We start from the raw sequence: 13,515 nt of genomic DNA on the forward strand, positions 1-13,515 counted from the left end.
GTTAAACTGACTCTGCATCCTCTCTGCAGTCAGTTCAGAAGAATTGGAGAAGAATCAGGTTTTGTATTGACTCCTTCTGACAGGGAGGAGATAACTGGACTGTCTGGTATCTGTACAGTTTGTGTAAATAAATGTAAATATTAAATTCATATCAACCAACAAATTAACGTTCCTCATTTTCAACCCTAGTCATTAGACAACATTGTGATAACACATCTGTAAACCATGCAGAGACAACTTAAAATGACAGAAAACAAATCTCTGTCAGATATAGTTGCAGCTTATTTTCCCCCATACAGATCCCAGGAATAATTTCTTTCTGCAGAAACTGTTGTTCATGTAAGTTTAATGACATTCTCACAAGCACTAGAACACAGAGCAGCTCCTTCAGGATGCTGCTGTTCATCTTGACATCTACTTGCTTCTGTAACTTTGGAGATGAATGATTTTAACATGCAGTCACTTCTAACGATCAATACATTATACTCCAACGTGATTGAAAATGTAACGTTTGTCCAGCTCACTCATTACTTATTATAGAAGAAACATCAGTTAAAATGAATCAGAAAAATTTACGTTTTTATCGTAATTACAGAAGATGCGATTGTTGCTTTGCCATGTTTATGAAGAAATCATAACGGTAAGATGATTTTTTGACCATTTATTGTTGATACACTCTTTACAATTAGACAGGTTTTATGATTTAATGTGATGGAAGAAAAAAATGAAGAAAAAACAAACATATGGTGAATTTTTAGGGAGGATCAGATCAATATAGGATTTTGTACAGCCACCCATGAAGCTGCAGTCAATGTGAGTGTCGAGTGCAATAATTAACAGCAGCTTCTGTAAAAATGAGTTTAATATGAACAAATAAACTTTATTGAGGAAATTGTGTCAGTTCAAAAAATTTAATGAATCCATGTAAACAAAACTATAAAATCAGGTAAAATATTATTACAAAAATAAAATAAAATACTTGATTTAAAAAATTAATTAAAAAAAAGATGCTTAAAAATGAAGGATTAAACTTAAAAAATATGTTAACACATCAAGTGAGGACTAGTGTGGGTTTTTGTACAGCTGCTAACACAACTTCAGTCACTGTGTCTCTCGAGCACAATAATAAACAGCAGAATCTTCAGTCTTCAAACTGTTCATCTGCAGATACAGCTGCTGTACGTTGTTGTCTCTGGAGATGGTGAACCTGCCTTGAACTGACTGAGAGTAATATTTGTAGCTACTAGCGCTGCTAATGTAAGCGATCCACTCCAGTCCTTTACCAGGAGCCTGTCTGATCCAGTTCATCTCATAGCTGCTGAATGTGAATCCAGAGGTTGTACAGGTCAGTTTGTGGGATTCTCCAGGTCTTTTAACTGCTGATCCAGATTCTGTCAGAGTCTGACCATCAACACCTGTGAAGAGCAAATGAACAGTCAGATAATAATACAGACACAAGTTAATTTCTTCATAGATTTAAACATGAACAGAATTTAAAGATCTTCACCTGCCCAGCAGACAGTTAAAAGTATCAGTCCTGTTCTAAAGTCCATCTTGTTTAACTCTGACTGTCCACTATTCTGTTGTTCTCTCAGCAGTCACATATGTAGAGGTGGAAGACAGTTTTGCATCAACTCCTCCTCCAAAGATGGAGAGAAGTCGAATGAACTCGGCTTTTAGCTTAGTGTTTGGTGAAAACCATAAAAAAAAAAAAAAAATCGTAAACATTCCTTCCAATCAGTAGATTTGGAAGTTGTAATTCTTTATTTAATTGTACATGAGAATTAAAACCACAACTTTTGAGAAATTTCTTTCTGTTACATCTTTAAAATCTTAACTATTGTTCAAATGTGACACTTTCACAAAGTTTACAGAATTTTTTTTTAAAATATGAACGCATTTATTGGAAAGAAGAAGTAAGAATTTGTGGTCAATAGTGGACAGTTACTGTTTTTAATGAACTTTCATAGGTCAAGAAGAACCCAGCATGTGAACATTTGTCTTATTGTTGTGTTTCTTTTCTTTCAGAGTTCATCATAAATCTCAAGAATAAACAGCAGCTCGTTCAGTCTTCTGGCTGTTTGATCTTAAAACTTATCCGTGATGATGGGATTGTGAAGTTCAACTAAATTTACACATGAAGCTGCTCTCACTGCTGAGAATTGTTATTATTTTATTTTCATTATAATGATGCACGGACAGTGTGGATAGTCACTACTTCCAGTGTTCATGAGCACAATGAGATCAAACCTCTGAGATCAGTTCAGGGTTTCAGTGGGAGTCAGTTAAGATCAATAGATTTTGGAGTCTCCTTGTTGTGACAGGGGAGAGAAAGACTGAATACTGACTGCCCTCTAGTGCTCCTTTAAGGGAACTACCAGGATTTATTTCTGCATTTAAAACAATACTTCCATTATGTCCCTAAACATTTCTGTTCTTCATAACTGGACAGAATTTAGCAGTGAGTGTTTACTGGTTAGAATCTGCAAAGAGTCACACAATAACTAGTGTTAATATGTTTTTCATGGGAAGCAACTAAAAGGTCCTTACAGTGTTTTACTATTAAAAGTTATTTTTGAGATTATTTTGAAACTTAAACATTTTGTAAATTTTGGTCTAGCATTAAATTTAAGAATACGGGTGGAGAAAATACAGCAATCAGTACCATGAAAGACATGTTTGTTCTAGTTGTTAAAAGAGGAAGTAGTTTTTGTACGACTCTATTTCTGTCTCTCACTGTGTCTCTCTGGCACAGTAATACACTGCTGTGTCCTCAGTCTTCAGGCTGTTCATCTGTAGATAGACTTTACTGCTGGAATCATCTCTGGAGATGGTGAATCTACCCTGGACTGACTGGGAGTAATAGAAATGAGAACTGCCTGTGTGCACAAAAGTGATCCACTCCAGTCCTTTACCAGGAGTCTGTCTGATCCAGTTCCATGCTGAGCCTCAAGAGTTCAATCCAGATGTTGTACAGGTGAGTCTGTGGGACTCTCCAGGTCTCTTAACTGCTGGTTCTGACTCTGTTATGCTCCAACGTTCAGCAGGACTCCAAACAAACAGAGCAGCAACTACAAAGAGCGTCAGCTGTCTGTGAGCCATGTTGACTTGTATGATGTCAAATGGATGAATCTCCTTTAACTACGATGCAAACTGGATCCCTGTCAGAATGTATTTACATGAAGCTCCTCCTTCACCACATTCTGCTTTTATAGTCAAATTCAAGGGAATCGAGTCACAATGAAACACAGAAAACCTGACAAAGATTAAAACATTGATACACCTCAACATCTGTACAGCTGCAGAGTAAATTTACAGAAGTCAATTATTTTTAACAAATGTCTTCATGGAATGGTAATTTGTTGAAATAAAATCTTAGGGCATTATTTGGCCTCATGCTTTTGTTCTTTTATTATTATTTTGTAAATTTATTGCAATTGTTACTGGACCACCAATAAACCAAAAGCAATGTAGTATGTAGGTCTGAGTCTTTGAAGAGCTTTAAAGGTTCAAGTGTTGAAACCGTGTTTAAATCCACAAACATAAAAAGAAACATGGAACCTCAACAGGAAATGAACTATTCAGGGACTCAGACAGGTGTCATATCTACAACAGTGGACATGATATAGATTTTTCCTTCAAGTCATGAACATGAAACTAAATCACATTCAGGAGGATTGACTAAAAATTAACAGTTAAGTGAATGTAAAACTGAAAACATGTAGCACTCTGAGCATATTGTGCTTTCAACCTCACTCCAAACTCTTGCAAATAAAAGCTCATCATTTCCTTTCAGATTGGTTAATATCATGGAAGTCACAGTCTTTTCTGTGGACCAATATGAACTCCTTTCTCTCTAAAGGTCCCTGTTCCGGCTCTGAAATCCAACCAAACTCTTTACTGTTTTGATTCTGTAGTAGATGATGAAGATGAAGAAAGACAGAGCAGTAAGAAATGAAGGGGAGGAATCAGCTGATCAGCCTGAGGTGGGGCAGCTCAGTTGCTGTGTGGGTCCATGGACTGCAGTAGACTGTTGGAGCAGAATCAGAAGGAGCAGGAGCCATGTTGGTGCAAGGAATGGCAGAGGAATGACACCAACCAGGCATAACATTATGACCACCTGCCTAATATTGAATTGGTCCCTAATCAAAAATGATCTGAACCATTGGGCCTGGACCAGACGATCATCTCAGGGTGTCCTATGGGGTCCTATGGGGTCTCGACCAGGACCTTTGTTCCTTCCTAAACTTGTTCCACTGCATCCTGCTGATGCCTGATCAGAATGAGGTCTAGAATATTTGGAGGTCAAATCAACATCTTGGGCGATTGTCATGGTCCCCAAGATGTTCCTGATTGATGTTTTTACAACATGGTGGGGTGCATTTTCCTGCAGGGGCAGGCCAGTGACATTTGGGATTGTTATTTGGGATTGTTATTTGCATGAAGGAGTGTGCTGGGACAATGTTTATTTGGGTGTCTAAATCTCATCAACATGGATGCCAAAATCCAAGGTTTTCCAGCAGAACACCTCATAGTACCAATATGATCAGTGCTATTCACTTTACCAGCGGTCATAATGTTGAGGCTGATCGGTGTACGTGCATGAACAGCATGAGGAAATCCAACATGGAGACCGTTGGAGGGAGCTGCTGATGCTGGCTGAGACACTGGAGGAGGCTGTGAGGTGACGGGTGACGTTCCTGCAGGTGGACGTTCAGGTGAGGAGGCCGGAAGAACGGGAGGTTTGGAGTCTGTTGTGGCTGCAGTGGGAAACAGCAGAAAGCAGCTTGTTTTGCTGAAGGAAGCATCTTCTCAGCTCATCCTGCAGACGCCCACAGTCCAGTTCCTCAATGTGGTTCCGACTCCTGCAGAGGTCCGATGTGCTGGAGCCTGGAGACATGCGACGGGTTTGGAGGTGCAGAGATGCGGTTTGGGGAGTTTGGAGGTCGGGGAATGTGCAACATGGAGCGCAGTGGCTCTGGAGAGAAGTTTGACTGCTGAGGGAATATGTGGATGGATGGATGGATGGATGGATGGATGGATGGATGGATGGATGGATGGATGGATGGATGGATGGATGAGCAGCTCTGGATCCTCGGTGAGGAGACTCTTACTGACTGAAGTATCGCTGGTCTGGTGCAGAAATAATGTGAGACCAGCAGTTGTGGATGGTCAGCAGAGTGGAAGTGGGTCTGGCAGGTCATTAGACGTGTGGTTGAGGCCTGGTTCTGCTCCAAACCTCAGTTAACAAGTTCACTTCATCTGTGACTCACATCCAGAAGCAGAATCTCTTTACTGTTGACTTTACAGGGGGAAAAAAAAATTCATCTCTTCGTGTCTTTTCAACTCACAGAGAGTCTGGTCCAGTTTGATTTCTGTCCAAAATCATGAAAGACATTGTCCATTACAGTTATATATTGGAGGGTAGACAGAATAAAAAGCTTTTCATTATGAAAAAAATAGAAATGATTGTTATCATGAGTTTTAACAAAAACACACATAATCATATTTTTAAAAATTCTTTAATAAACACTGCTGTCTGATTTATAAAACTGTCAGTGTTTCTGGAACCATTATTCAGTTACAGTTGAGAAGTGACTGAGTCGTCATTGGTAGATTAGATTTTATTTCTACAAGTTTAAAAATGAGACACAGAGTCCACATATATTTTACTATCAGTGGAGTCTTTCCAGTGAAATCAGATGAGAACATAAAACTGTCCAACACCAGCAGCTATTTCTATTGTAAAGTAGTTGGATACCACAAAAACAGCAGATACCGAGAAAATTTTTTTTAGTTTCACCTGAGAAATGTTTCTAAAACGTTAATTGTTCCAGTGAAGGTGAAATGCTTCTTTGTTGGATTGCAGTCTTGAACAGTAAAAAACAAAAAAGCAAACCTATTATGTCCAAAGAGACAGTCTTTTTTTGCAGAATAAAATGTATATTTTTTACAGAGTTATATGTTATTTATTTCTACTCTTCATGATCCTTTTACATGGTCTTTTATATTTGCTTTAAGCAAATATAAAAGCAATATAACGACACAGATACACAACATATGCTTGCATTAATAACAATAAAATTATGTTTAAATTATGTGAAATTGAATTCCTTTGAAATAAAACACATTAAAATTCTCCAGCTCCTCGTGGTTTAAGTCTCATGCTAATACTACAGAGTCTTTGTCGTTGTTGAGTTTTTGTGCAGGTCTGTTGGTGGTTTGTGTCACTGTGAGGTGGTCTTCTGGAGTGACCAGACTAGAACATTTTTCACAGCCTCTAATGGACCATCTAAATGGTTTTTTACTTCAGGTTAATTGAGAAAAACTGAATGTTGTTTTTAAAGAAAAGTTTTCTCTGTGGTTGATTTTATGCTGTTATTATTACAGTGAGTCATGATAAACATCCAAACACCAGACTGATAAACTTTGTTGATGTGTTTCATTAATAATTTTCCATTATTCCTCTGAAAAAGTGTTTATTACAGCTTTATTGATGTGTTTCATAAATATTTTCATTTATTCAGCTGAAAAAGTGTTTTTTAAAGCCTGACATGCTTCAGTGCTTCTCACTCAGTGATGCATGTTGTTCAGTTTTTGTACAATGTTGTTGGTTCTTGTGTCACTGTGTTTCTCATGCACAGAAATAAACTGCAAAGTCTCCTGGTTTGAGACTCTTCACCTCTAAATACACAACATTTAGAGAAGTGTCTTTGGTGATGGAAAACTGTCCTTGGAGACTCTGAGAGAAGATTGTTCCAGTTCCACCATCAATGCGTCCGATCCATTCCAGTGCTTGTCCTGGTTTCTGACGGATCCAGTGCAGCCAAGCCAGAGAGAGTCCTTGAACTTTACAAGACAGAGTGACTGATTGTCCTGCTCTGCTGACCAGTGGATCTGACGAGGTGAGGGACTGGCCCCGAGCAGCTGAAAGGACACAGAGTTTAGATGACAGCAGCATCTGGAGATGGTTTTCTTTTCCTCTGCAGGATCCACACTTGACTTACCTGAAATGAGAGCCAGAAGGAAGAGACTTTGTACAAGTGTCATGATGAAACCTCAGCAGAGACTGTGAGTGTAAAGGCTCATATGAAGGCTAGATATTTATGTACAGTGCAGGAAGAATGGGTGGAGATTGTGGATTTGCATTTTCACCTGTCGGAGAATTTGGAGATACAATCCTAAAAGATCAGATCAGTGCTGAACTATGAGAGAGAGAGTGAATTATAAACTCCAACTATAGAGATATTGTGTATTTGAGCAGTTTGTCATCTGTGAGGAAAAGGAGGAAATTGTGGATTAACTTTATCTGAAAGAAACATTAATGGTGCAGCTGATTGAGGAGTGAAAACATGTTTGATGTCAGTATAAATCTTTAAATTCGTCCAGGATTCAGTGTCATTCAGTTAAAATCAGTGAGAACAGCAGATATGTTTGTCTCTTTATAGTGAGAGAGGAAAGAGAAACGTGTCACATTCTGGCCTCTAATGTCTTTAATAAAGAAAGTGCAACATTAATTTACGCCTTTTTTTTATTGTGTCTTACTTCAGATTTCACATAAATATTTCCATATTTGGGTTGTTTTACCTTTTATTCTGCTGCTTCATTCCCATTACAATGATTTCAGCTTATTGCAGTGTTTTCCTTAAATGTCACGTGTTTATTTTATTTACATGACTTTCTATTAGTTTTTGATTGCTATTGCTGCTTTTTAAATTTTAAGTAATTTTTCATCTAGATAGATAGATAGATAGATAGATAGATAGATAGATAGAAAGATAGATAGATAGATAGATAGATAGATAGATAGATAGATAGATAGATAGATAGATAGATAGATAGATAGATAGATAGATAGATAGATAGATAGATAGATAGATAGATAGATAGATAGATAGATAGATAGATAGATAGAAAGACAGATCGATAGATACTTTATTAATCCAGAGGGAAATTCAAGTGTTCAGCAGCTTACATACAACAACATAAAATAAGAAAAAGGCAGGTTAATAACATTAACAATAAAGGATAGTATATACTCTGAAAATCGTGCTGTACAATACTATACTATATTTTTAAAAAAACAAATCTAATTTTAAAATCTATAGAATACTAAATGAAATTAAAATTCAATACACAGTATTGACACATTTCAAGTCACGGTGATTTAAAGTGAATTTAGTGACCTAAAGTGACTTTGACAGGTAGTAGGAAAAAAGTTATATGGAACTACCTAAGGTGCATGGACATTCTATAGTAATAATAACATTGGTCCTAATGTGATTATGACAAATCCATCTAGAGATAAACGGAAAGTGTAATTCTTCCTCAGGAGCTCCAATAGAAATAAATGCTGTAGGTTTTTGTACAGCTGTTCAACCGACTTCAGTCACTGTGTGTTCCGAGCACAATAATAAACAGCAGAATCTTCAGTCTTCAGGCTGTTCATCTGCAGATACAGCTGCTCTTTGCTGTTGTCTCTGGAGATGGTGAACCTGCCTTGAACTGACTGAGAGTAATATTTGCTGCTACCACCATAATTAACAGCAGTGATCCACTCCAGTCCTTTTCCAGGAGCCTGTCTGACCCAGTCCATGCTGTGGTCACCAAAGGTATATCCAGAACCTGTACAGGTAAGTTTGTGGGATTCTCCAGGTCTTTTAATGACTGATTCAGATTCAGTCAGAGTCTGACCATCAACACCTGCAGAGACAAACAAGAAAACAGCCACTTGTTGTAAACTGGTAACTGTGTGAGGACAGATGATCAAACCAACATCAGTGAAAGTCTTCACCTGCACAGAAAATGGTCAGAATCAACAATGGTGTCCTCAAGTCCATCATGTTAAACTGTGTGTCCACTAGTCTCTGTCATCCTCTCTGCAGTCACATAAGTAGGATGAAGATGCTTTGCATTGACTCCTCCTCACAGGAAGAATAGACCTGGAGTGGGTTTGGCCTTCATTTTTTTTTTGTTATATATGTTGAACTTGGACAGCTACAATAGTTCAGTTCAAGGTTGGATTCCATGTTTCCCGGTTCATATTGTTAACTGACTTTTAATTTGCCATCTTTTCCTCTTCCTTCCATTAGAAAAGCTGGAGAAAAATCTTTCAGCATCCACAGAATCACAACAAACAACAACAACAAAAAACAATAAAATATACAGATTTTATTGTATTCTGCAGTCAACTCTTTCTTCATGGATGTCAGAGTTGTCAAGTAAGTCAAGAATCTGACTCTGTACTCATCTGACTCTTAGTCAAAACATGTGATTGTAAATTTCTGTGGACACAGAAGTTACTATTATCTCCATCATTCATGTGATTATTTCCTGAGTCTGTGTGAAAGAGTCTCACAGGATCCAGCTGACAGCAGCAGTTTCTGTTCTTGTTCAACATTATATGACATCATATTAAATGAAACAGTAAATGCTGCTGGAATTAGATTTAAAAAAAAATTTTTTTTGACTTACAAAGTTACAAACTAACTTGTTCCTGATTTAGGCCCATTGAAAGATCATTTTGTTATTTGAATTAATATTAGAGTGGATTTTTGTTTTTTGAAAGTCCTGTGAGCTGCTAATGGTGCAAAGATTGACAGTAAAGAGAGTTTTACTGAGTGAACTGGTCTGAATTCATTCCTGGTCTGAGGGCTCCTCCTCTGGTGGCTTCATGTTACAGTGTTCAGGCACTGAGGGGTTTTTGTTCAGGTCTACTGATCATTTGTGTCACTGTGTGTATCTGGCACAGTAATACACAGCAGAGTCTTCAGGCTGCATATTCTGTCCATTTAGAGTCACTGTTTTGCTGGAAGAGTCTAATTCGATACTGAACTTGTTCTTCAGTGAATCTTTGTAGTATGAGCCTCCAGTATATTTCATTCCAATCCATTCCAGTCCTTTTCCTGCAGGTTGTCTGATCCAAGCTGTGTAGTAGCCAAGAGAATAAGAGACCTGACAGGTGATGGAGAGACGTTGACCTGGCTGCACAGTCACAGATTCTGGCTGAGTCAACTGTTCACACTTCACACCTGTTGAAAAAAGAAAATGTTGAATGATCAAGTCATACTGCAAAGAATGAAGTATAGATTGTGATGAATCCAAAGAGACTCACAGGATGCAGCTGCAAAGAGCAGCAGTAGAGCTACAGACAACATGGTTTGAGGTGAAACTGATGTGCTGTGAACTTTGCTGACAGTCTGATGTTTTTAAAGCTGGACGCTCATGGAGTTTGCATAGAACATATGAAGCATCAGTGCTGGTCCAAGAGAAGCCAATAGAAATGTCTGTTCAGTTATTGTATCTGCAGAATGAACACACACATGGAAATCACCTCCTGACTTCATACATGATATTTTAATGTCATCACATGTTAAAGTGCAACATAAAATTTTGCTTTCCTCACACCAATAAAACAAGAGTTAACTTTTTTTCTGGTAACTGTAAATGTGTTGTGTTGTCAATGATTCAGTTTTCTAATATTGTTTAATTTCTTGTGTATTTGCAAATCCTTATGTTACTTTATCTAAGCTGTGCTCTCCATGTTTTTAGTATATTTATATATCAGTGAGTCCTTTAAAATGATTTATTCAGTTTCTTTGAGAGAATTAATTCCCTGTAAGTACATCGACATCAGATTTGTGATGAATTTCACACAAATCAGCACAATGTATTGGAAACTTAAGCATTTATTTGTTCATTTTGTTACGTTCCTTAGTGTGTGTCTGTGTGTAGGTAAGGTCAGTTGTGTTTTTTTTCCCCGTTATTTCTCAGGTTTGTGTGTTCTGCCTAAAGCCAAGTGCAGTGCATGGATTTTGGATCAGCTTTGTATTTAAGAAGTTCGCTTTGTTAAATAAATAACTTTTCTGTTATGTGATCAGTTTTCCTGCCTCATTATCCAGTTTTTTGCTACATTTGTGAGTCACCTCATCCCCAAGCTTTCAGGGACGTAACACTATTCTAATGTAAACTGATTCAAACTAAAGCAGAGACTTGTCACTTTAATGCAGTGTCTGTTATCTGCATGCAGCCTTTTACTGCAGGTAAAGATCAGTATCACACATGAAACTGCCTATAAGATGTTCAGGAATTCAAATTGTGGCTTTAAAACCCAACTAAAAGGCCACTAGTGCCAAAAATGATGTTTCTCATTTATTTATCAAGTTTTTCATGTGAGGAAGGTCTGATGAGCACTGGAGGAAATTTAGCTCCTTACTTCCAAACTATCAGTTTTTATTACCTGCCTGTGAGACATTTAGGGGACAGTAGCACCAGACTGAAACAAATATTTAAAATATGTGTAAGGAGTGTTTTGAATGTTAGTTTCTGTATTATTTTTATTTCACCACGATAATTCACTGACTATCAGTATTTCCTTCCAGAAACTCCGGGGCAGGTAGGTGCAAAAATAAAATAAAATAAAATAAATTTACATTAAATTGAATTATATTAAAAATTAGGACACCATTAAACTGGAGAGTGTTTTCATTTATTTATTTAATTTATTTATTTGTTTTTTTATTTACAAATACTGCATTAAAATTAACACAAATATTATGTAGAATATGTCTTTAGATATGTCTGGTTACAAAACAGATATTTAGATGTGAGAGAATTATCTACACTGAGGATGTTTTTAATGTCTGATGAGGACTGTAGGTTTTTGTACACCTGTTCAACCAACTTCAGTCACTGTGTGTCTCGAGCACAATAATAAACAGCAGAATCTTCAGTCTTCAGGCTGTTCATCTGCAGATACAGCTGCTCTTTGCTGTTGTCTCTGGAGATGGTGAACCTGCCTTGAACTGACTGAGAGTAGTAGATTCTATCACTGTCATATTCGATAATAGCGATCCACTCCAGTCCTTTTCCAGGAGTCTGTCTGATCCAGTTCATCCAGTAGCTACTAAATGATATTCCAGATGTTGTACAGGTGAGTCTGTGGGACTCTCCAGGTCTTTTCACTGCTGGTTCAGACTCTGTTATGCTCCAACCTTCAGCACCACTCCAAACAAACACAGCAACCACCAACAGTGTGAGCTGTCTGTCAGCCATGTTCACAATGTGACTAATATGTCTTCAAGTCTGGAAATTTCCTTTAAATACACTGAATCCACATGAAAATGCTTCCATGAGGCTCCTCCTGCATCAGTCAAATCAGAGGGCAGGTCTATAAACAGCACAACATGAGATTCAACATCATTTCAACAACTCAGCAGCTAAAAAACATCTGTTTCCTCCATGATATTAGAGTAGCGTGAAGTTTTATTATTTAATTTTTCTTGATCTTTGATGTCTCATTCAATAGATTCTGTTAAATATTTGTTTATTTTGGTGAGTTACACAGTTACATTTTGTTGATTTTTGAAATGAAGACAAAACTTTACTAGATAATTTAGATATTTTATAGTCCTGAAAAATATTATATTGCAGAAAAAAGCAAACTCTATAGATTTCTTGATTGATCTCATTGACTTCATAGTCAATGAACTGACAGCATGAAAATCTAAATGAAATCGTGATTTGGATTCAGCTGGTTGAAGGACTGGATTCTTTACGATCGTCAGAGATTTTAGTATTTAAATTATGGTTTAAGCCACAGACTTGCAGAGAAACTTCAAGCATCAAGAGGAAATTAAACACTCAGGAACTGAAACTGGTTTGACTAAATGTAAAATGCTGATGCTGTAGTGGACAGGAAAATATCTGCTTTCTTATCTGTCAAATAATGTCCACAGAACAGATCTTATTGTCACTTTTAAGGAGATTACAACAAATGATTTCATAAAAGATGTTTAGTAGCACCAGGCTAAAAAAAAACATTTAATAATGTGTAAGGAGTGTTTGGAATGTGAGTTTAAGTATTATTTTATTTCACCATGATAATTCATTCAATATCAGTGTTTCTGTTCACAAACTCCTGGACAGACAGATGCAAAAAAAGAAAAAAAGTAAATAAATAAATTAGGACACAATGATACTGGAGACTGATTTTTTTTTTTTACAAATCTGTTCCTGCTAACCTGGTTTTACATTAGTGGTCATTGGTGAAGATGAACTAAATAGTCCTGACATTTGAAAACAACACATTTCTGCAAACGGTTTCCTGATATTTCACATTTTGATATGTTGATTCATTTTTTTAGAAATGCAAACAGTTAGGGTTGTTGTTACTGTTAATGCTAATAAGTTCATCCTGCATTTATACATGTTTGTCACAAATACAGAAAATTATCATTTTGATAAATTAAATTTGGAATAATTATGATAAAAGGGGTCCATGCAGACTACTAGCATCGTTGCTTTATTTGGGGCATATTAACAGTGTATTTATCATGCTTTCAAATCAAATTTATGACACACTTTTGGTGTTTAATGCATTCAAAAATATCACTGAAGTCTTTTTATTTGTTTATTTATTAACAGCAGCGTTTATATATTCATCCAGTCATTTCCATATTTTCTGTGCTAAACCTACTGCTGCACACTGAAGTTAGTGTTCAGGATGAGCTAAAT

The 13,515-nt window shown here is 36.9% G+C and overlaps 2 gene segments (V, D, J or C); both read right to left on the reverse strand.

Annotated features, from left to right (window-relative positions):
* Positions 1-9,658: 9,658 nt before the first annotated feature.
* Positions 9,659-10,266, reverse strand: LOC118469564 (Ig heavy chain V region 5A-like). The segment is given in 2 exon segments: positions 9,659-10,031; positions 10,115-10,266. Coding segments are annotated over 2 exon segments (345 nt in total).
* A 1,422-nt stretch (positions 10,267-11,688) lies between these two features.
* Positions 11,689-12,054, reverse strand: LOC129347607 (immunoglobulin heavy variable 3-30-3-like). The segment is given in 1 exon segment: positions 11,689-12,054. A coding segment is annotated over 1 exon segment (366 nt).
* Between the last annotated feature and the right edge of the window lie 1,461 nt (positions 12,055-13,515).

The sequence above is a fragment of the Amphiprion ocellaris genome, chromosome 19 (assembly GCF_022539595.1).
Source record: "Amphiprion ocellaris isolate individual 3 ecotype Okinawa chromosome 19, ASM2253959v1, whole genome shotgun sequence".
In the NCBI taxonomy this organism is placed as follows: Eukaryota; Metazoa; Chordata; class Actinopteri; family Pomacentridae; genus Amphiprion; species Amphiprion ocellaris.